Genomic DNA, 23318 nt, shown 5'->3' on the forward strand with positions numbered 1-23318 from the left:
CCTTATATTTATTTATTTATTTATTATTAGTGCTGTCAGTTAAGCACGTTATTAACGGCGTTAACACAAACCAATTTTAACGGCGTTAAATAACGCATTTATTTTTATTTTTTTTTTTTTTCCTTTGGCTCAAAACAAAGAAGCAGTAGCCTGACTGCTATGTTCAAGGCAGTATCTTTGTATGTTCATCGTTTAAAATTGCACTATAGGCTTTTTTTTTGTATTGTCCTGTTTTGATCAGTATATGCCAATGTTGTTATCAATAAAAAAACATTTGCACAAGGCAAGCCGATGCACTTCTCCATGTTGATAAGAGCATTAAAATGAGAAAAATTAATGGGACAAAGAAATCAGGGGATATTTAGCATAGAAAAAAGAATTGCGATTAATCGCGATTGCTCGCGGTAAATCGTGAGTTAACTATGACATTAATGCGATTAATAAATATGTTAATCGCTTGACATCACTATTTATTATATATTTATTACGACTTAAACCCCGCCTCACCATAAGGGTTCTGTTGGCGGTGGAAAAGTGAGCCGTAACAGACGCATGTAGTGTGAACAAGGCGTCACTACTCCACCAAGCCGCACCGAACCGACCCGCACCCGCCGGTGGAAATGCGCCATAACACCTGGATGGTGCCTTTTCAAATGCGTGTGCATGTTAAAGTGCTGTACGTAGACACGGAGAGCCCTCTCCGTAACCAGAGAGCCTGTCAGAGACCCTCTCCGTAGCTTACGTGCGCATCCAATATTTTTTAACTATCCGTCGACGCAACGGAGACGGCAAGGGCTGGGATTGGTCCTCTAACAAAATAATTTCCGGAATCACTTCTCTGGTTTGACTTTGCACCTTATTTACTTTGTACATTGTTTACTTTGCACATTAAGGACCAATAAAACACCAAATAAGATTTGAAGAGCTTTTGAAGTTTATTTACCTCACTGCTTACATGGTTTGAAGTCAACATATGAGAATTGCATTGCGTATCCGACATCACGACCGAGAACTGCGAATGCTCGAGGGGTCTACGTAGTTACGGAGTCGGATTACGGAGTCCGAGTAGTATACTTTGGCTAAACAGTCCGGGGGGAACCCCGACTTCAAGTTTTAAATTCCGCTTCGCAAAGCAAGCCTTTACATTCGCCATCACCTCTGTAACCTACCAGAAGTGCCTGTACCGTGACGGTTCGGTACATATACGTGTACACCCCTAGTCGCTCTGGATAAAAGAATCGACTGAATGGTTAAAATGTAAATCTGATGCATTCAGTCAATTACTAACACAGAACAAAACAGAAGTCCACTAAAACACAAAATGCATACATATGCAGCTATTATACAAAAAATTACGAATACCAATACTCAAAGAGGCATTTGACTAATGTATTATCAACAAAACATGGCCGTGATGTCCAAAGGTAGTTCAGTGGTGCCGGTAACCATTTTAATTAATTCAGTTTGACCTTTAATTAATTCATTGATTCAATGATCAAAAACTGTTTTCTTTATGATTCTAGGATTTATCGTTTGGAATATCAACCATTTCGTACGAACTGTGAAATAAATGTCATGGCTTATCAAGTTGAGGCCTCACATTGCACTGGCTAAGGATAAGATGAATGAAATGCGAAATTCTTACTTTGGCAAAGCAGTTTTTTGCTTCGATGCCAGTGTTGATCAAACAGATTTATAATTATTTTAATTCTAGTTTCAAGCAGTTACTCACAACCAGTAATAAAATCTAACAAGTTATAATATGTTATTAAGATAATTAGGGCCTGCATGGAAGGAACAAATATCTTGTTGGACAAAAAACAACTAATATATTGCCTTGACTTATTTTGCTGATATAATTTTTTTTATAGTGTAATATTAACCCCCCCCCCAAAAATGTAGCATTGTCTTACAAATCAAACCTCTTCTATTTACATTTCTGTGATGGTGAGAAAATATCCCAGCATCATGTTCCATTTAGCATTATTATCTTATCTTGAATATCACTATCCAGATCATAATGAAATCATCTATAAACCCAACGTGCCCACAGACTCCTCTGAACAAGGTGCTCACCTCCTGCCATTATTAAAAACATTAAACCATCATCGAGTGGAAGATATTGCCAAAAGACGTCAATACTCAGCAGTATAACGTTTATTGCTTGCTTTAATCCAAAATTGTCCAGACGGGTAAACAGATTATCTGCAAATTACTATTAAAACTCGTTGACGTGCACAACATTAATTTACCCGTTCTGCCTAATGTGCGTATGTTCAGGTGTATTCACCCTTCCTTGTCTTTTTCTTTTTTTTTAATTGTATCTTTATTAAGGCCACCAAGTTTCAAACAACGTAGGATACTTTTCCTTTTACAAAGTTTCCCTTATGATTTACAGGTGCCTGATATATAGGAAAAACAAAATACAATAAAAAGGAAAGAAAACCAAATACAAAAATATAACTACAAGGAATTTTCATCAATAACAGTTTTCTTTCCAGGCCCATTTTTTTTTTTTAACAGTTCAGACAAGGGGGAGTTTCACTATGCCTCTCTAAGAGAGATTAAATAAAAAGAAAAAGGACAAGCATATATATATAGATTAGAGCTGTCAGTTAAACGCGTTATTAACGGCGTTAACGCAAACCAATTTTAACGGCGTTAAAAAATTTAGCGCGCGATTAACGCAATTGTTTTATTAAAAAAAAAATAATAATAATAATAATTTTTCTTTGGCTCAAAACAAAGAAGCAGTAGCCTGACTGCTATGTTCAAATGACATTTGTTCAAAGCAGTCGTTTAATTGCACTATAGGCTCTTTTTTTGTATCGTCCTGTTTTGATCAGTATATGCCAATGTTGTTATCAATAAAAAATCATTTGCACAAGGCAAGCCGATGCACTTCACCATGTTGATAAGAGAATTAAAATGAGAAGAATTATGGGACAAAAAAATCAAGGGATATTTAGCATAGAAAAATAATTTGCGATTAATCGTGAGTTAACTATGACATTAATGCGATTAATCACAATTAAATATTTTAATCGCTTGACAGCTCTAATATAGATATATACAAATACAGCCCAAAAAAAAAAAAAAAAAAGAATGCTTCAGACAAAATCTGATCTTAAGCCTATATGTTCAATATACCCAGTCCATTTAGACCATATCCTAGAGAATGTGTCAGTCTGAATTCGGAGGGAGTAGGTTAACTTTTCCATTTTATATATAACATGAACCACCTCCAACCATTCTCCTATGGTAGGAGAGTCTTGTTTTAACCACCTTCTTGAGATTGCTTTTTTGCTTGCCACCTGAAGTATAAGTAACAAAATTTTATCTCTGTAATCCCATGAGTCAAATGAGATGTTTCCTATGTATAAAGTGTCAAACCTACATGGGATGATAGCTTTAAAGATTGCTTCCAAGTGGAAGTGTATGTCTCGCCAGTATGAAGTTAGTACTGGGCAATCCCAGAAGATATGAAAATGATTGGCCTCATTTGCTCCACAGGCCCTCCAGCAGGCTGTACTAGGTAATTGGGTCCGTTGTTGTAGTGGTGTTATAAAAAATCTGGACAAATTTTTCCAGCTATATTCTCGTCAAGTATTTGAGGATGTTGTTCTCCATTGTAGTCTGCATAAGCATTCCCAATCTTCTTCAGATATTAAAAGACCACATTCCTTTTCCCATTTCTCCTTAATATATAGAGTGTTGTCTGGACTGGCTTGGCGCAACCCTTGATATAGTCTAGACACAATCTTCTTGCATATTGATGAATTGATTGCTCCTTTGAGCACTTCCAAAATACCTGTCTTTTGCCCTTCTATTGCTCTGGTTATATTTCCCTGAAAGTAGTGTCTAACCTGGAGATACCTATAGAAATCTTGGCGTTGTAGTCCATGCTCTTGTTGCAACAATTCAAAGCTCTTAAGTGTTCCTTTATTTACAAAGCTGTAGTAAGTCGTAAGCCCCCCATTGATCCAAGTCTTAAATCTGGAGTCCAGACTATTAGTAGAAAAATCTGTGTCAAAAGCACACCATCTTAGTATTTTTAGTGTATTTTCCAAATCACAGTTTTATTGTCTTCTGCCATGTTTTCAAAGTGGTGTTAATCCAGGGGTTGTTTTTAACCATCATGTTGTTCATTAATCTATTGTCTGCCATAACAGCTGCTAAAGGAATCTGATGGGACATATTGCTCTCAATATCTTTCCATCTCGCAGAATATGATGGGTTGCACCAGCATACCAGAGGTCTTAATTGGGCTGCATAGTTATAGTCCCGCAGACAAGGAAGGCCTAGTCCACCACAATCTTTGTGTAACTGGAGAGTTTTATACCTAATCCTAGGTTTCTTACTTTGCCACAGAAATCTTGATATCATTTTATCCCATTCGATAAACTGTTTCATGGGTATTTCCACTGGGAGACTTTGGAAAAGGTATAACAATCTCGGCAGCACATTCATTCTTATGGATTCTACTCTGAAATGAAGGCTTAAGAATGGAATGAGGCTCCATCTCTGTATGTCAGATTTAATGTTATTGTTTAACGGCCCGTAATTCAAGGTGGAGAGTTTTGAAATATCTTTTGGGAGATTAACACCAAGGTATCGTATATGTTCTGCCTCCCATGTCAGTTGGTACTTCTCTCTCAAGGAACTAGGTGGATCATAATTAAAAGTAAGCACTTGTGTCTTTTCAACATTTAGTTTATATCCTGATAGAGCACCATATTTTTCTAAAACAGTCATTAGTTTAGGGAATGTCAGAGAAGGCTGTGTTAGGTAGACTAATACATCATCAGCGAATAATGCTAGTTTGTGTTCCTCAAAATGTATATTTAATCCTTTAATTTCACAATTCTGTCGTGTGGTTCAATAAATAATGCAAAAAGCAGGGGTGAGGCTGGACATCCCTGTCTTGTTCCACGTTCCAAGGTGAATGCCTTTGAAAGGGCACCATTAACTTTAATCCTGGCAGAAGGACTGTCATAAAGGGCTTGAAATGTGTCAATGATAGATTTATGAAAGCCAAACTTTTCTAATACTTTATACAGAAAAGACCACCTGACAGAGTCGAAGGCCTTTTCTGCATCTAGACTTATAAGCATTGCCTCTGTGCCATTTTGTATGATGTGATTAATAATGTGAAGGGTTCTTCTCAAATTGTCTTGTGTTTGCCTTTCCCTTATAAAACCAGTCTGGTCTGCATGTATTAAATTAGGTAGAATCTTGTCAATTCTATGTGCCAGTATTGATGTAAATAATTTATAGTCTACGTTTAGTACACTAATAGGGCGAAAACTGCCACACTCAAGCTTGTCTTTCCCTTCCTTGGGGATTAGTGAAATTGTTGCTTCTTTCCAGGAGGGAGGGATTTTATTTTTCTTTAGGACCCAGTTAAATGTGTCTAGTAGTCTTGGGACTAACTGCTCTCGCAGGGATTTGTACCATTCCGCACTAAAGCCATCTGGGCCACAAGAACGATTCGCTTTCAACCTAGAGATGGCTGCGTTTAATTCCTCAGTTGTTATTTCTGATGCTAATCGTACATTTTGTTCTTCAGAAATCGAGGGTAAATCAAGTGAGGCCAAAAATGCATCAATGTGAGGAGAATTATCAATATGTTGCTGAGAATAGAGGTTTTTGTAGAACTTTTCAAAGCTTTGCTGGATTTTTTCCAGTCTGTGTTCAATTTCCCCAGAATCTGGGTTTTTTATCTTAGAGATTGTATTGTCTGCTTGCTGCTTTTTTAGTTTGTATGCCAGAAGCTTCATTGCCTTACCTCCAACCTCATAGTAACGTTGTTTTAGAAATATAAATTTCTTTTGTATTTCCTGTGTGCTCATTTCCTCTATTTCATTCCTTATCTCTTTTATTTCTTGTTTCTCCTTTTCATCTAAAGTAACACTGTGAACCCTTTGTAAATGCTTTAATTTGGTCTCAAGGTCTTGTAACTTTTGTCTTCTAATTTTTTTCAGCGAAGAAGTAATGGCAATAATTCTACCCCTCATAACTGCTTTGAGTGTATCCCAGAGGATAACTGGTGTTACCTCCCCATTATCATTTAGTTCGAAGAATGTGTTAATTTCTGCTGATAAAAACTCCTTGGTGTCTGGATTGTTCAATATATTTGAATTCAGTCTCCATAGTGTAGATCGTTGCTCTCTGTTCAAGGACAGAGCAATAAATACAGGACTATGGTCTGAAAGAGTGATTGGGCCTATGTCACACCTCTCAATTTTGTGTAGGTCTCTACTGAAAGTGAAAAAGTAATCTATTCTAGTGTATACTGCATGTGGAGAGGAGTAATAAGTATAATCTCGGCTATTGGGATATAATTCTCTCCATATATCTACAATGCCCAATTCTGTCATTAAAGCAATCATTCTCCTACTTATAAGTTTAGTCTCAGACTTACCAGATGAAACATCTAGTTTTGGATTTAGATGTATGTTAAAGTCCCCACCGCAGATAACAACCCCTTGTGCTTTTGTTGCCATCAAATCAAATATTTTCCTATAAAACAGCCATCCACTGCCTGGAGGTGCATACACATTTAAGAAACTTACAATTGTCCCTTCTAGTTTACCTATTATCATCACATACCTGCCTTCTGTATCAGTGAGTTCTGACATATGTTCATAATTAACTCCTCTTGCTAGCAGTATAGCTACCCCTCTTTTATGTCCTGATTTGTCAGATGATGAAAATACATGTTTAATACCCATTCTGTTTAGTTTGGCATGTTCAGTGGCATTTAGATGAGTTTCTTGGAGATAGGCTATTTGGACTTTGTCTTTTTTGAGCTTTGACAAAATTTTCCCTCTTTTGACTGGGTTATTTAAACCATTAACATTATATGTGGCTAATCTTATACTTTGCATTAAGGCTTACTTCAATAGTCATGTCCTGCATTTGCGTGAAAAACTTCCCCTTTACAGTAAAGAACAACTTTAAACAAACAACATTTGAACATTTAACAAAGAAAAGATAAAAGAAAAACATAAAAATGTCTTCCACGATACGGGTCTTGTTTGTGACCCTCCACCAGATGGTAAAAGGTGGCTTTGAGGGAAAGCCCCCCTCTCGGTAAGTGGGAGGGCCCTCAGAGGTGACCATGTAGCAGAGTTCCATGTCCATAGTCCCGATTCTTAGAAATATAGCTTAGTCGCTAGGGCATAAATAGTCACATTGCTCTATTATGGGCTAACCAGTCACATAATCAAACTCACCAAACCAGGGCGGGAGATTGAATCAGTTGGATAATCTGTTTGCATCAGGGTACTATCCACTGTCCACGTTCCGGGGTGGATCATCTCTTCGGAAGGCTTGCAGCCGCTCTTTGTAGTGGGAGGTTCCAGAGCTAGTGCTTTCCACTTGTCGCGCACGTCCACTTCTCTGCCAACTTAGTTTGTGTAGGCGCTCCATCATTGTCTCAGGTTGCTTGACAGGCACGACGTTGAATCCCTTCTTAGACAAATCTTTCGTTGCCTCTTCCACAGTGTCGTATATCTTCTCTCCTTCCCGGAATTTCACTTTCAGCTGGGCAGGGAACAACGTTTGAAACTTAATGTCTCGCTCCTTGAGAGCTTTTCTTACTTCGGTATATTCTTTTCGCCTTTGCAGAATGCGTGGCGGGTAATCATTGTCAACATTAATACGTGTTTCTTCCAACATCAAGCCCTTCTTTTGCCATGCTTTGCGAAGTACCATCTCTTTGGTTCGGAAGCTGGCGAATTTGACAACGATAGATCTTGGCTGTGCGTGTGGCGGTGGCTTAGGTCCAAGTGAGCGATGGGCTCTCTCGATTTGTAGAGTTGTTGTATCAGCAATGTCGAGGTTATTTCCCAGCAGTTGTTCTACAAACTCAGTCACTGATGCACTATCCTTTTCGGCCCCTTCTGAAATCCCATATAGGCGGATATTTACTCGTCGTGAGCGGCTCTCCTGTTCGGTTAATTTCGTCTCCATTTGAGCATGGAGTTTTAACATTTCTGACAGAACACCCTCGACATTTAGTAATCTTTCTTCTGCCTTTTCGATTCGGTCTTCGGCCTCCTCCAGTCTATTGTTAGTTTTTGTTATTTCTCCTTTGATTTCCTCCAGTTGGATTTTGTTGTCCTGTCGAAAGTCTCTTAATTCTTGGAGGATCAAAGCTAGGTTAGCCGTAGGTTCTCTGTCAGGACTAGCCGCGTCAGCATTTCCACATTTATTTTCCTTATTTTTTACCCCTAGCTGACATCCTTGCCCCTCTAACTCAATATTTTCAATTCTTAAATGTAATTCGATGTTTATGGAGCATGGAGAATTTTAAATACTCGGGAGCTGTTACTCTATGCTGCCATCGTGTCGGTGTCTCAACCGGAACCCTTCCTTGTCTTTTTCAAACTTATTTCGCATTCTTGTGCATGCACAAATTTCGAAAAGCAGGACATTGATAATATCCAGGGTTTTTTATAGTCAGCTGGGTTATATGGAAAAATGTCAGCTGACAGTATTTCAAGGCAGGTTTTAGAGAGGTTTTGGGCGAAAAAGGATTTAATTTCATCCAGGATCAATCAGATTACATTACACTATGGAGGAGTACACTCAAAACTTTTAAACAAACGCGATTAACTATTTACATTTGCAAAAACTGCAACAAATTATTTATTTTGCTTTTTTTATCCCGACAAAAGCCTCCTAAGGACAGTTCCTCTGCGTCTCTCTCGTAGATCGCACCATCTTTCAACGTCTTTGTTTAATGCGACTGCATCATCTTCTCTCACATGATCAGCAGCTCGCGGTTTCACATTCTCTCCAGTTAGAACTGCTCATGATGATATCACTGCGTTGTCTCTGTGGAGACAGCGCAGCATCAACACCTCTACCCAAGCCCCCATCTTTGGTCTGAACTGGGCTTAAGGGCGGAGCTTAGCAACAGGTCAGTCCCATCAATTCGCAAATCCATTATTGCCATTCAGCACACTTGTCGCCATCAAAACAAAAGCGCAACAGACTGGAGGTGCACAACGACTTTAGACTGGCTGTCATTCATATTACACCTGACATTCCAGCCCTGGCTGTGGGTATGCAAGCCCAAGGTTCACATTAATGAATGTAGGCCTATTAATACCATGCAATGTAATCTACGAAAACCCAGTCATACTTTTGAATGGTCATGTAACACTCTAATTTTCCCCTGAGGCGGGAGAAATCCGTATTTACCTCTTACACTTCCTTCTGGCTATGACGCAAAAATCGTCGTTTTGCGTCATTGCCAGTAGGAAATACTAGAGGGGGGATTTCTATTGAGACTACAAGCACTAGTTCTCACCCTTTCAAACCCGCCCATAGAGGGTGGGACCTAATGCGTTAACAGACCTATCACAGATCAGTGCCAGTGCGTTAAGGCCGATTCATACCTCCGGATCCGGACGAAATTTGTCCGTCCGCCCCAAACGTTGCCTCCGGAACTACCCTTCATACCTCCGTCTGTTTTCAGCGTTGTTATGGATGTGACGCAATAAATCCTCTAGAGGGCAGTGACTGTCGTTTCACAAATTAACGGCAGCGACAATCGCAAACATGACATCTGTAGAGATGATTTTGCTTTGTGTCATCCGTAATCGGCAAAAAGTGTAGGCCAAGGCGGCGGTGGCATGTGACACCCCTCAACAACCCGCAGATTATCTCCTCAAAATGTTGTCAAATGACCAGTCACTCATTGCCAAAGCAGGAGAACAATAAAATAAAAAGGTCAGGTATATGGTATAATGTAAATATAAAACGTTAAATACAATATATATATACATATCAGATATACTACTTTATCTATTTTCGCGAATGGTCTGACTTTTGACTCTATACAGCTGCCTCGATTTCCGGTGGTATTGCTCAGTTTCTCCCGGAGCACTCCGGATTCGTAAGCTCGGACCCATTGATGGATGAAACACCTCCGGGACCGGACGAAACGGTCCGTATCAGTATTTACCGTAGGGTGTGAATGGGCCTTTAGACTTCACCTGCAGAAAACATGGCCGAAGGTACTGAATACGCAGACGGACACAATATTGAGGATGGTTGGTTGTTGTGATTTGTTTACTAACCCTAGTGCTGTTATACTAAGTTTAGGACTTGATATGCAGAGCTACTGTGATTAGCAAATGTTTTTATGCTGTACAGTAATATACAAATGATGCGTTTGAAAAAACGAGGGCAGAAGTCTAAACTAGTCAACGTATCACAGGGATATGTTTACACAAAGTTTGCTCGTGCTAACACTCGCGCTAGGACCATGGGTCCTTCCCCCTCCAAACAGAAACAGGCGGGGCAGTGCAGCGAGCGTAATGCACTGTGGTAGTTGGAGGATTTCTTACTTTTGAGCCAGAGAGACTTTCTGCCTTTTCTCAGGCTAGGATGAACCGATTGCACATTTATAATACATATGATTATTTACTTAATATAACCTTCAAATCTCCACTGGTGAAGTATCCCTTTAAGGCGCCAATGTGTTATCTTCACGGTGAAGAGAAATGAGTTGATAATCCCTTCAATTGTCAATATACGATCCGATCGCAAATTAGCAAAATTGTAATGGATACATAGATACATACATCATTAGACAAGGAAGAGCCAGACAGAACTTGAGAAAATTAGAAAGTGAAAAGAAAAAACAGTAGAAATAAGGAAGAAACAGAGATGAAAAAAGTGGAAATTCAAAAGGGACAGAGACGGTAATATATAATTAATTAGAGAGAACCAGAAACAGAACTAGAGGAAATTGGTTAGAGACACAAGGACAGAAACCGATATATAGGAATGAGGAACAGACAGAATCAGATCTAGAGTAAATAAGAAAGAGGCAGAGTAATAACTACAGGAAATCAGGAAGAGACAGACGGAACTAGAATAAATTGGTAAGTGACCAATTTCTTTTTACTCCAAAAAACACACAAACGGACAAACACGGACACACAAAGACACACACAGAAACTGGTTTAATAGTAGATGCCGTTTATGTGTGATTTGGGCCCCCCTATATGCAAAGTTGTGCATTGCACTTATGAAGATTGCTAACTGTGTCATGGAATGAGATATCTAAAACCAAACCTTTTACACATGTTCAGGGAGGTGCATGGCATATAGAGGGCACAATAACCCTTTCTAAAGCGTAATTCTAATTGATTTAATATTAAAATATTTGGAATATTTTTACTAAATTGTGTGTCATGGAATGCTTTGGTCCTGAAGATAACATTTTTTTAAATGTTCCTAAAAAGGCGCAGCACAGGAAAGAAAACCTAGAAAGACATTATGTCGTCGACAAATTTTACAACTTTTAACCCTAAAAATAACAAAAGGTATCCACAGATAGTTTGGGAACACCTAACTTGAGTTAAATGCGGAAGAGACTGATCTACAAGGAATGAGGAAGAGAAAGAGAGACATAGATTTTTGAATCCTGCCTTGTGGTGCTGACATATTCCGATGAAGTGGGAATATTGACTTTTGCCAAAGGTTCCCAACATGGCAATGATAATTGTCTACAGATACTGTTTTGTTGCCATCAATCATATAGTTATGTGATCTCACTTGTAGCCTGCGTATAACTTTCCTGCTTGTTCTGAGCATTTAGAACATGCAGACATTCATTGCTATTTTCTTTATTCTCCGGAAAACACATTTGACTAAATCTCAAACCGTAGACAAAAATATCCTAGTATGTGGTCACATACACTGTTGTTTGCACAACCTATAAACATTCAAGTTTTTTAATAATATTGACTTAATTTTGGCTTTTGATATTGGGAAGCAATTTCAGAATCCAAATAATATTTCTAAGAGAAACTAAATAATAGAAGAATGTGCCCAGTTATAAATTGTGTATACTTTTGCCTATAGCAACCATTGTGTGGATCTCTTAGCAGGAAAAAAAATATCTCCACATTTTCCCACGCTCTTACTATCAAACCCTCAGGTACTGTGTGGGTGTGCAGGGTGTTGGGTTGAATCGAAGGGTAAAGACAAATCCCAAAAAAGTGGGAGACTTTTAATTGTGGACCTTTCCTCACACCCTCAGGCTGTGTGTGTTTGCATGTGAATATGAATGGGTGTGTAGTTGTTTTGCAGGAAGTAGATAAAAATCCATTAGTCATTCATTGGGATTCAAAATATAATAATCTAGACAATTATTTAAGTTATCTATTGCTGTCATATCACATTCCCATTGATTTATGACTATTGCTTAAAGCAACCAGTCATCTCTCTCCCATGCACACACACACACATTCTTTAGTCTACCAAGAGCAATTTCCTCCACTGTTGGCTAAGTGTTACGTACAACATTTTTTCTTCGAGTTCATGGAAGCTGTCATTCAAGCTGTAGAAGGACCTTTAGATAACCCCGGGTTCAGTGTTCAAACAGAGACTCCATTGATTCACACCAATTTAAAGGTACACCAAGGTAATATCTTCTTCTAAAACGCAGGGACAATAAAGGGCTTCAGAAGACCATACATGGTTTGTCTTTTGTCATATCTGACCAAGAAAATAAATGGACAGTGTTCTGTACCATTTGAAAAAGAATTACGTTGTAATTAGTTGGTATGAATGGGATGTGCAGTAGGCCTGTTACAATGGGATATTCTCTTTACACAATAACCACTAAAAACAACAATGACATGTTGCCTTCATTGACACATGGGGCCCTATTTTAACGGTCTGAAACGCAAGTGGGAAGCGCAAAGCGCAAGTAGCTTTGTGGGCGGTTCTACGGCGCTATCGCTATTTTACAGGCGGATAAATGACACTTGGCGCGGCGCAAGTGTCAAAAGGGTTGGTCTGAAGCCGCCTAATTACCCGTAGGTGTGGTTTGGGCGTAACGTGCAATGAACCAATCGGAGCGTTTTCTCGCATCCCCTTTAAGAGCGATCGGCGCTTGTTCCATGGCGGATTGCTATTATGACGGCGGATTTGCCAGGCGCATGCCAAGAAAGGTTCAGAGGAGTGAGAAAATTATTTATTTTTCGGCTAAATCTCCTTCAAATCTTTGCAATTTTTCGTTTTGCATTATTTTTTTCATTTACGCCTACGAACATTTGGACAAGTCGAATAAAAAATGTCTCAAGGACATTTCGATGTTTTGGGCTCACTTTCTCTGAATCACAAGGTTATGAATGCATGGTAATAATTGTACAATGTAGCTAAACAATAGAGCGGAGATGTCATTAGTTTGCGTACCTCACTATATACGATGCAGCTCCTCTGACAGATGAGCTCTCCTCTCCCGTGCTGATGCTGGGGCATTTGGACGTAATGGCATCGGCACATGCAGTTCAGCATCACGTCTCCTTAAATCCTCTAATCTATCCTCATTAATGTCATCGACACATCCATGATTCATGGCAATGTTGTGCAAACACAACATGGCACAAAGAATGCTGCGACTTTTTGAGGACCATACTGTAAAGTACCACCTGACCTATCCAAACACCTGAAGCGCATTTTCAGTATTCCGAATGTACGTTCAATTACACTGCGTGTTTGTGTGTGTTTCCTGTTGAATACAATTTCGCGCACTGTTGCTGGCATAAGAAATGGGGTCATGAGCCATGTCTTCAACGGATAGCCGTTGTCCCCTAACAGCCATCCATCCAAGGGAGGATTCCCCTCGAATATGGCAGGAATGGTCGAGTTCGCCAATATGAAAGAGTCATGGCTTGAGCCAGGGTAATTAGCAAAGACATGATTTATTCTACAATTAGCATCGGAAATGACTTGGATATTTATCGAATGAGTTCCGTTCCGGTTTAATATGGTTTTATGGTTCTGTCTGGTTTATGTATATGAGTGCGTTTACTGATGGGGCACGTAGCTGCACATGGGTGCAGTCTATAGCACCAAGGACGCCAGGGAACCCATACTTGGTCCAAAACTCCTGCTTTGTTCTTTCCTGGCTGTCAGGTGTAACGGGGAATTTCATGTATTCTCCAGCATGTCGGACTAGACCTGACGTAACTGCATGTATAGCCGAACTTATTGCCGATTGTGAAATGCGTCCAATAGAACGACCCAGATGCATAGAAATGCAGTGCCGCTGTAACTTTCACTTCAACGGGGAGGGCATAGGGACAGCGTGCATCAGTCCCCAGCTCATCTGCCAGGAAATGGCAGATATCTGTGACAGCCTGATGGGTCAGGCGTAGCTTACGCCTGCATTCCTCCTCACTCAGGGAGAGATAGGTGTGTCTGGGCCGGTAGACCCTCTCCCAAGACGTATTCCATTCCACTGTGCAATAGAAAAATTATGAGCAACCTCAACTTAACTTGTAAGTTGCAGAGTAAGGTTTTAAATGGACTTACAGAAGGTGATTTCGCAGTCTTCAGAATTTATTTCGCAGCCTTCAGAATTGTGGTTCCTGATTCTTGACGGACAACCCACTTTGACAGGTGTCCTTATATACATGTGTCTCTTGCCGCTATTGGTCAACCAGGTTAATTTGATCCGTCATTACGCCTGCTACAATTCGCGTGAATAATTTGGGTAAATGTGTACGCTAGATTTATGCCTATTTATTTTATCTTTATGGACACCACAATGATTTTCCTTGTGTGGTAATATTTTATTTTCCTTGTAATTATGTATGGTTTGGAAAAATGGGAACTGCTGACCGTGTAGATGAGATAAGCAAAGTGTATGCGCGAGGTGCACAAGCAATCCGTATGCATCGCATGTATGCATCGCATGCGCATGTATGCATGCGCCCTTAAAATAGCATCTGAACAATGCGCCACTGACTTTAAACCAGGTATTTCCTGGTCAGTAGCGCAATTGTATTCAGAAACGGCAAAATACCGTTTGCGTCAGAACACGCCCCCTCCTTTCGCCGAACCACCCCTTGGGGCGCATGATCATTCCCTAATTTACCGGCGAGTGGCGGTGGTGGGAAAAGAATGCTCTGCGCCAGTTGTAAACTAGCAACGACACATGCGCCAGTGACTAAGTCACTTGCGCCGGATGCAAGATAGAGCCCATGGTGTTGATGCACAGTTTGATTGAGTGTGTTACAGTAGGGGGGCAACAAAAACAGTGAATAATGAAAAAGGTGATACCTTTCCTTCAAGCAAAATAAACATAAGCACACTAATGAACTGGTTGTTTTTTGTCTGAGCAGGAACGGTTGTGCTCTTTGTCAAACTTTATAATTCCATCTTTGTTGCAGTGGCGTGGCGTGGGATTTTTTTTTGAGGAAGCCAGGTGAGACAAAAAACTTTAATCTACATGCTTTTTTGAAGCTTGACACACACACACACACACACACACACACACACACACACACACACACACACACACACACACACACACACACACACACACACACACACACACACACACACACAGTCCTTCTTAACATCTTATTAAATTATACACTTTGTTATCCATGCACCCCCCCCCCCCCCCACTGAAATGCAGAACTAGCCGCTTAATGCCCAATACAGATTTGACAATGTATGAAAGAAGCATTTATTCACAATAAAATTGGGAGACGTTTTACGTAGGCTAATTCAAGTTTCACATTCACGTGTAACACGACTCGCACAATCAGTTGTATATGTGCTTGACAAACACACATACTTTCTATACATCCTTTTAGTTTAAAACCAGGCCAAATGTTCATTATACAACACTACTTAAAATACAACACCAAGACAACCCAGAACAAGCGGCTATAAAGAAAACACAGCCGCATCTGTTCAGGTGAGCCTATACAGCTGTCCCTGGTGCTGATTCTCAGCGTTAACAACCACGATAAAACAACAACTTCAGTGGATTGACCAATGCAACTTATTCCAGGCAATCAAGGCACAATTAGCACCGGGAGAAGGTGTGTTTTTTACTCACCGTATTTATTGTCAATGGACATAGTTCTCATTTAAAGTGCAATAACCTCTCTTTCTCTTCACACGCAGCTGAAGCTTCAGCATTGGCCTGCCATCAGATTTGCTTTTTAGTTGCTGCTCAAGTGGCAGTTTGGTATTTTTTTTTTATTAAATACTAAATCTCGACCCTCCATACTGCACTTGCTAATACGCTAATATGATAAAAATGCAAACATGCTAATCTCCCGCTAATTGTTTACATTTCAGTGACGTTGATAATGATGCTTTGATTTGATTGGTGTGAAGCCAAGGGAAGGTGCCAAGGCTTCCCTTGGCCAAGTGAAGGTGCCAAGGCTTCCCTTGGCACCCTGCTGACTAATCACAGGAGGGCAGTGTCATGACGTAGCCTCAACTGATTGGTTTATCCTCCTTTTTTTTTTTCACCGAGGGATGCCACCTCGGGCTGGCTGCCTCGCAGACATACAGTGTGCAATGTCATGTTTTACCGCGTATTCAGTATTTAACAATAAGAGGGGCGCTGTTTCAAGCATTGGGAAATGCTCAATGTAAGGATAAAATGGGGAAGAAATTACGGCAACACAGCACCAAAGAATTAACCAAACTGTTAATATAAATGTTTTTATTGGATGACAACTACAGTCTAAAAAACAGGGAAGCATGGCTTCCCTTGGCCTACGGGAGAAAACGCCACTGCTTTGTTGTGATGCCTACTAAAACGGTACTTGTCTTTCCAATTGTTTTTAAAAACATTTAAAAAACACTGTTTTCTGCTTGGTTTTTGGCGGCTGTTTTGATAGAGGTGAAAATACTTAACTTAATGGCTGTCATTTCCAAAAAAAGACCAGACATAATTAATCATGAGGCTTAGAAAATGAATAGCACTGAGTTTTATGTCACTTGATCCGTGGATTTTTTAAATGATATTTCTACTCTTTGCACAGCTAGTGCTACTCTTAGCTTTTGTCAATCATCGTACAGGCATTTAGTACATGCCTCCACCCTGGCTTTAATACGGTTTCCAAGTTCTGATTAGTCATTCACTGTGTGTCAAGTCCAAAGACTTAAACCTCTATTTTGGCGCCATGTCATTCAGCATTTGAGCAGTTGGTTTCTTCTCTTCCCTATTTAGCTTTCTCACCTTCTTTGCTTTCTTGTATTTATCTTTAAAATACAATTACAATTTACCCACAAATTCTAATTGAAGTTACCTGGCCCAGGTGGAAAGCCCTCCTCTGTAGCACTGACCTGCTGGATTCACTCACTGTTACGAGAGAGGGATGCACCTTGCAGTCTGCCTGCTCGGTGAAATGACTCACTCGGCTGCATGACAAACTTTTAAAATAAGTCCAGAAAATTGATTTGAGCGGAGGATTTTTTTTTCCAAATTCATCCCAGATATCCTATGTATGGAAAACACTGATATGTTTCATATAATTTCATATGAATATGTCAGGGGGGAGATGACCATGTCCCTTTGAAGTTCACATAAAAACATCCCAGTCAAAGGTTGTCAGGGGTTTATTTATTACTGAAAAATAAGTCATTAGTTTCAAAGTAGGCTATTTGTATTTACATAACGCTTTGAAAGAATAAATATAACCGATTATTGAAGATGAACACAGATGTAACGGATGGCAAAGACTTCACAACACTTCTAAAACAAAATTAAATAGAAACGGGTACTAAATTGTCTTGGTCTATTGCAGACTTCAGGATAAAATTTGAATTCAAATAAACGAAATGATCCAATGTCTAAAGCTGTAGCTTATACACAATATCCTAGCCCTCTAGCCCTTTCTTCCGGTTTCTCTTTCCATGGGTCTATCCTTCTCTTATTCACTCTTTTTACTTATCATTTTTTATGGTCCTCAATATCTCAAGCGCTTTAACCTATCACCTTGATTGGAGAGTGGTCTCCACCAACAAAACGTCAGGAGAATCTTTGCCTGGGAAATACTTGCGATGGGTGTGTGCACAAATTTTTAGTGTATCGATGTTTTATACGTGGGACATGTAACAATGATTTATCTCGCCTTGTAAGTGTACTTGATGGCATCAAGCTTGTTTTCAAATCTAAATATCCCTGTCTGTGTGTGTGTGTGTAGCATGACGTGCAGCCGGGAGCTCTGAAGGCAGCGTTGGACGGTGTGGTGCAGGAGTGTGTGAGCTTCGTCGGAGTAGACATCAACATCTGCTCTGAGACACTCATGAGGTAGAGGGCACACACACACCAGTTGCTTACTGGAGCACAAATTGACTGACTTGGCACAAAGTACAAAATAATACCCTGCTTGTTTGTTATTTGGGCCATTTCGATATTTAATGTTATTTTTCATCTTTAGATAATGTTATTTAAAGCTAACCGACTTCTCAGACACACAAACATAAAGAAAAATGTTTTATAAGAAAAAAAAAACAATTCTTTTAAGAAACAGAAAACAAATGGTGTCAACTGTTGTACAGCAAATTTGTACCACGTCTGGTAATTTGGGCCTGTCGACCTTTCCGTTGTTTATCACGAACAGAGTGTACAGACTGGACATACGAACAAATGTGTGTTTATAGATGTGGGAAATAGGCAACCCTGGTGTTTCTCGCATGACTCACTTGCACACACAGGCATGTCATTGAACATCTTCAAGACATTTACCCATCTGCACAATTATACATAGCATTACATTCCTATGTACACACACCAAATACACATAAGGGCTGCAGGATATATCCGCTATGTACGATATATCGATATAATTTCCAAGGGGATACAAGATTTGACAATATCGTTTATATCGATATGCGTTAAAATGGTCAGTTTCCCTCTCAAGCGTCTACAGCGCTTGCCTAGGAGACTGTGAGCACGACCCCTCCCCCTCCCACTCTGTCTTTCCGAACGTGCCGTGTGCAAAGACGCCTCATCATTCCCGTCCCCGCCGCCCCCTCACAACACAACAAGCATGGATGATACCCGTAAAGAAAACGAGACGGCGGCGGGAGACGAAATTGTTTCAAAGAGCATAATGTGGAAATAGTTCGGGTTTAAAAAAAAACAGATGAGCAGCAGCTGCAGGTCATCTGTAGAGAGTGTAGCAAAACCGTTGCGACTAAAAGTGGAAGCACGACAAATCTGTTCCACCATTTACAGCAGCGGCACAAAGTGCAGTATGAGGAATGCGTAAAACTCTGTGGCTGTGCTGCTGCATCACCGGCCGCGACAGTTTCTTCTGCCCCGAAACAAGGGCCGGCGCTCGGCAAATGTGTTGGGGGCGCCCTCTGGTGACGGTCTTAATTAATTAATTAAAATATACGAAACAAGCAAAATGAAACCAAACATGCTCCCAAATGGAACGGAGAAGGGAGGGGGCGGGGGATTAAAGTTACGGCGCACTTAAACCTTCACCGTAGTACGCAGGACAATGCGACGAAGCCAATGCTCTTAATGGTAGCTAATGTGTGTAACCTACAGCTTTATATTGTTATGCATAGGTGATTATTTTGTGGAGAAGGTGAAAAAAGTCCCTTTTCTTTTAATATGTTCATTCAATTCTGTTGAAAATAACGATACAAAATCATATGTTGCAGTCAAACTGACATATGTTTTAATAAAAGTGCTTGCAACATCTCACATGTGGCTTTTGACTTACAAAAAAAACATCTAACCCACTCTATAGAAAATATCGAGATATATATCGTATATCGCCATTCAGCCAAAAAATATCGGGATATCATATTTTGCCCATATCGTGCAGCCCTAGATAATCACGCATGTATGCTATGAAACAGTAATTAAGTATTCCAAGTTGAGAGAGAGAGAGGGAGAGAGATCATCTGATTACCAGTCTGCTGTGTACATTTTTTGCATGTGATGACGTTATGCTGAGTGTTTGACATGAATGAGTTTGTCACGCAGTAGTGTGAACATTAACTAAGCAGAAGTAATCAACTTAAATAACTCTACCAGACATACCTTGATTGAACACAAAATAATACATTAATATTTGTGAGTTTGTGTATTACTTGTATTTCATTACTAGAGCAGAAGCGGTACGATATTTGTATTGAACCGTGTAGTACAGGCAGCACAGATTTTTTTTTAACAATACATTAATCAGGTATTTTAACTAGTTCAATTCAATTTTATTTGTATAGCCCTTAATCACCATTACAGTCTCAAAGGGCTTAACAGGCCAAATATTTGTGACACCCCCCTTTACCCATGCCCCCACACGGGCAAGAAAAAAACTCCCTTGAATCAGCAAGGAAGAAATCTTTAGTTAAAAAATGAATTAACTACACATAGACCAAAGACAATTGGTACAGAATTAAACAGGGGAATTAGAGGGGAAAATATGGAGTAAGTAAAGTGAGGATCACAGATCCGTGGTGCAGTCAAGGCATGGTCAATTGAGAAGTGGCTGGAAATCGGACGCGTTGCTGGGTCAGGCTCTATGTTCTCGAGCAAAGCAAGTTTAAAATAACATTTGGCTAAACTTAAAAACATTCTGGCTTCTTGAAAATGCATTCAGCTTCAAAGGCCCAGAGGATTGCAGGGTCCATCCCATGGACCCTGCACAATTTCTACACAGGAAAATCCCACCACAATTTCTACACAGGAAAAACAATTTAGTGGTTCGTGCACTGTGTCTAAACGCGCCAAACGTCAACACGTTAATGAGACAGTTGGTAGGGCCACCAGAAAGCAGCACCGTCAGCCCGCAACAATATGCTGCTGTTTCCAGTAGGGACAAACAAAACAGGTTGGAAGTGTTTAACCCATGATACACTATTAAAACCTGCACACTTTTGGCCCGGACAGTAAATTCTGCCTTCATACAGAAAAAAAACTAAAGAACAATTGAAATGCTATCAGAAAAGGCTTCTCTTGTGCCAACTACAGACAGCTAAACAATTGAAATATGGCAGACACGGAAAACCGATTCAAACTTTCTGTGCTTGAAACGACGTCAGGAAGTAACCTGGGATCAATGGAGTTGTTTTCCCCACCACCATTGCCGGTAAAAATGAACTGACGTGACTCAGCAGCAATCAGGTTAACGGACGAGTTAATTTATTCAAGCTTTTATTAGCATTACATTTAGTCAAGTCATTTTATTCTAATGATATTGCCCTAGGTGACATAATGTTAACTTGTAACTTTCCCATTAGTTGAAACTACTACTCAAACAGCCTTAGATTATGCGGGGAAGAGACAATGCCTTATGTGGGGAAACCAATGGTGGGGTAGCAAGGTGCGGTTATCTGTGGTCAAAACATCCGTACTAATGAGCCAGCTGATGGCCGATGTATGTTGTAGTCCGACTAGTAGACAACCAAACGCTGATTACTGTAAGTCATTTCCATACAGGATTTTTCTAATGCATTCAATGGCTTAGAAAAGAAGTGCATCTAATTTTGTTTTGCATCCAAGCAAAATATCTTGAAGTCTAAATTACATCCCATGGCAATTTATTTTAAATCGATATCTAATAGACATTACAGTTTGAGAAAATAAAATCTGAGCCCAACAACAGCTACTTAGAAAATATAAACCTTCCGGCAAACTAAGCAAATATTGTAGCTTTTGTTAATGCAAACAAGGATTCTAAGTTACGGGCCTTGCGCCTCTGATGAGCAAAGCCTACATTACTATCGGTTGTTCGTGTGTGGATCAGGCTACTAGTTTGTTTATTTTGACTAAAAGAAAGTACCATGTAGACTGTATGGAGAATGTTATAGTTGCAAAACAAAAATAAACCTATAAATTCTACATGATTATTTTTGACAATGCTTGTCTTCTGCCATGAATGTGTTTGTCTTTGAATTGGCAAACAAATGTTAAGGCTTCCCTTGATATTATCATATAAAATGTTAAACAAGCTGCAATGCTGAAGGTACACAGTGCAGCCTTAGTAGCCTGGCAATGAGTACAAATAGGTCAAATTACCAATCGGGCATCTGCTAAGGATGCCCACTGGGCGCCTCCCTTGGGAGGTGTTCCGGGCACGACCAGTGGGGAGGAGAACTCAGGGAACACCCAGGACTAGGTGGAGGGATTATGTCTCAACACTGGCCTGGGGTCGCTCGGGATTCCAGAGAACCCAGATAAGCGATTTGAGATGAGGAGGATGAGATGATGAGGATTCGGAAATTAGACAAATGAATCCAACTCAATTTAATAATCTGTGTCTATGCTGATTACTAACTAACTAAACAAACAAATTTTAGCGGGTGTTGCATGCTGTCGCGTCCGAGATCTCCTGAGTGTGTGTTGTGATGGCTGATTTAACCATGGACCTATTAAAGAAAGGACACCGGACTTAAACATGGCTGCCCATTCATTCCTATAAAAACTGCTCAATGGCGCAGGGCAACATCAAGGAGAGATTTGCTTCCCCATCATGGAGGTCTGAAGCCACGCCCTAGTGCATGCATGGTCGTATTAAAGACGAAGAGTGCATGACGTGCCGGATGTACGAAATATTCTCGTTTTTTAGCATTGTTAGCATTTTTTTAGTTACAACCCCCCCCCCCCCCCCCTATATGATCTTTAAATAACACTCCTCCTGCCATCTGGGCAACGTATTTATTAGTCAATTTATCTCGGATGCCGGGCCGAAACATGGACCTTTTAAAGAAGCAACATTTGTTTCACTACGACTCCTTTCGGCTGCCCACCCCAAAATATATAAAGTAAACAGCTAATAAAATGCATTTTGAAAGAGAAAACTTACATTTTATTAGTACATGGTATAAAGATAATTCTGAGCCTTTGATTGATATCCAGACATTTTTGGCAGAGACCCATTCCTGTTCCCCACTTGTATTGGAGTGAACGGCGATATCTACTTCCGGACCTCCATGAATTGAGGGCCCCGTCCACAGCCCGCTAAACAGCTGCAATACCAGGCTTGGCCGCTCAGCACTGGTGGATTGTGGAAGTATGCACTGCTCCTTGGGGCCTGGATTTAACCTGTGAGCATTTATTACTCAATGCATAGCAGGTGTGCAGCCCCACCCAGCCCCAAAGTCCAATCATTCTCAGGCCTTCATGTTATAACCTTGTGTAACCTTGAAAATGGTATTCAATAGCAATATTTTTCATGGTATTGCATCAAAGTCAGAAAATCCAGTATGGTGACCACACTAGGGCTAAATGAAGTGGTTGTGTTTCCCAGGCATGTGTCGGGTCTTAACGCTGGGCGGGCACGGAGCATCGTCGAGTGGAGGGAGAAAAACGGGCCTTTCTTCAACCGGGAGCAGCTCAGACTGGTCAAAGGCATGGGGCCCAAGAGCTTCCAGCAGTGTGCCGGCTTCATCCGTATCAACCCACACAACCTACACAGGTACACACTCACTCACTCACTCACTCACTCACTCACTCACTCACTCACTCACTCACTCACTCACTCACTCACTCACTCACTCACTCACTC

General features: G+C 40.3%; 1 protein-coding gene across 2 annotated transcripts in view; it reads left to right on the forward strand.

Annotated features, from left to right (window-relative positions):
- Positions 1 to 23318, forward strand: part of srbd1 (S1 RNA binding domain 1) — a 123768-nt gene that overhangs the window by 59358 nt on the left and 41092 nt on the right. For both annotated transcript variants that reach the window (XM_060072874.1, XM_060072875.1), the window contains exons 17-18: positions 17994 to 18100; positions 23061 to 23228. In XM_060072874.1, coding sequence (XP_059928857.1) covers positions 17994 to 18100; positions 23061 to 23228 — 275 coding nt within the window. The remainder of the gene's footprint in view (positions 1 to 17993; positions 18101 to 23060; positions 23229 to 23318) is intronic.

The sequence above is a fragment of the Gadus macrocephalus genome, chromosome 15, assembly GCF_031168955.1.
Source record: "Gadus macrocephalus chromosome 15, ASM3116895v1".
Taxonomy (NCBI): Eukaryota; Metazoa; Chordata; class Actinopteri; order Gadiformes; family Gadidae; genus Gadus; species Gadus macrocephalus.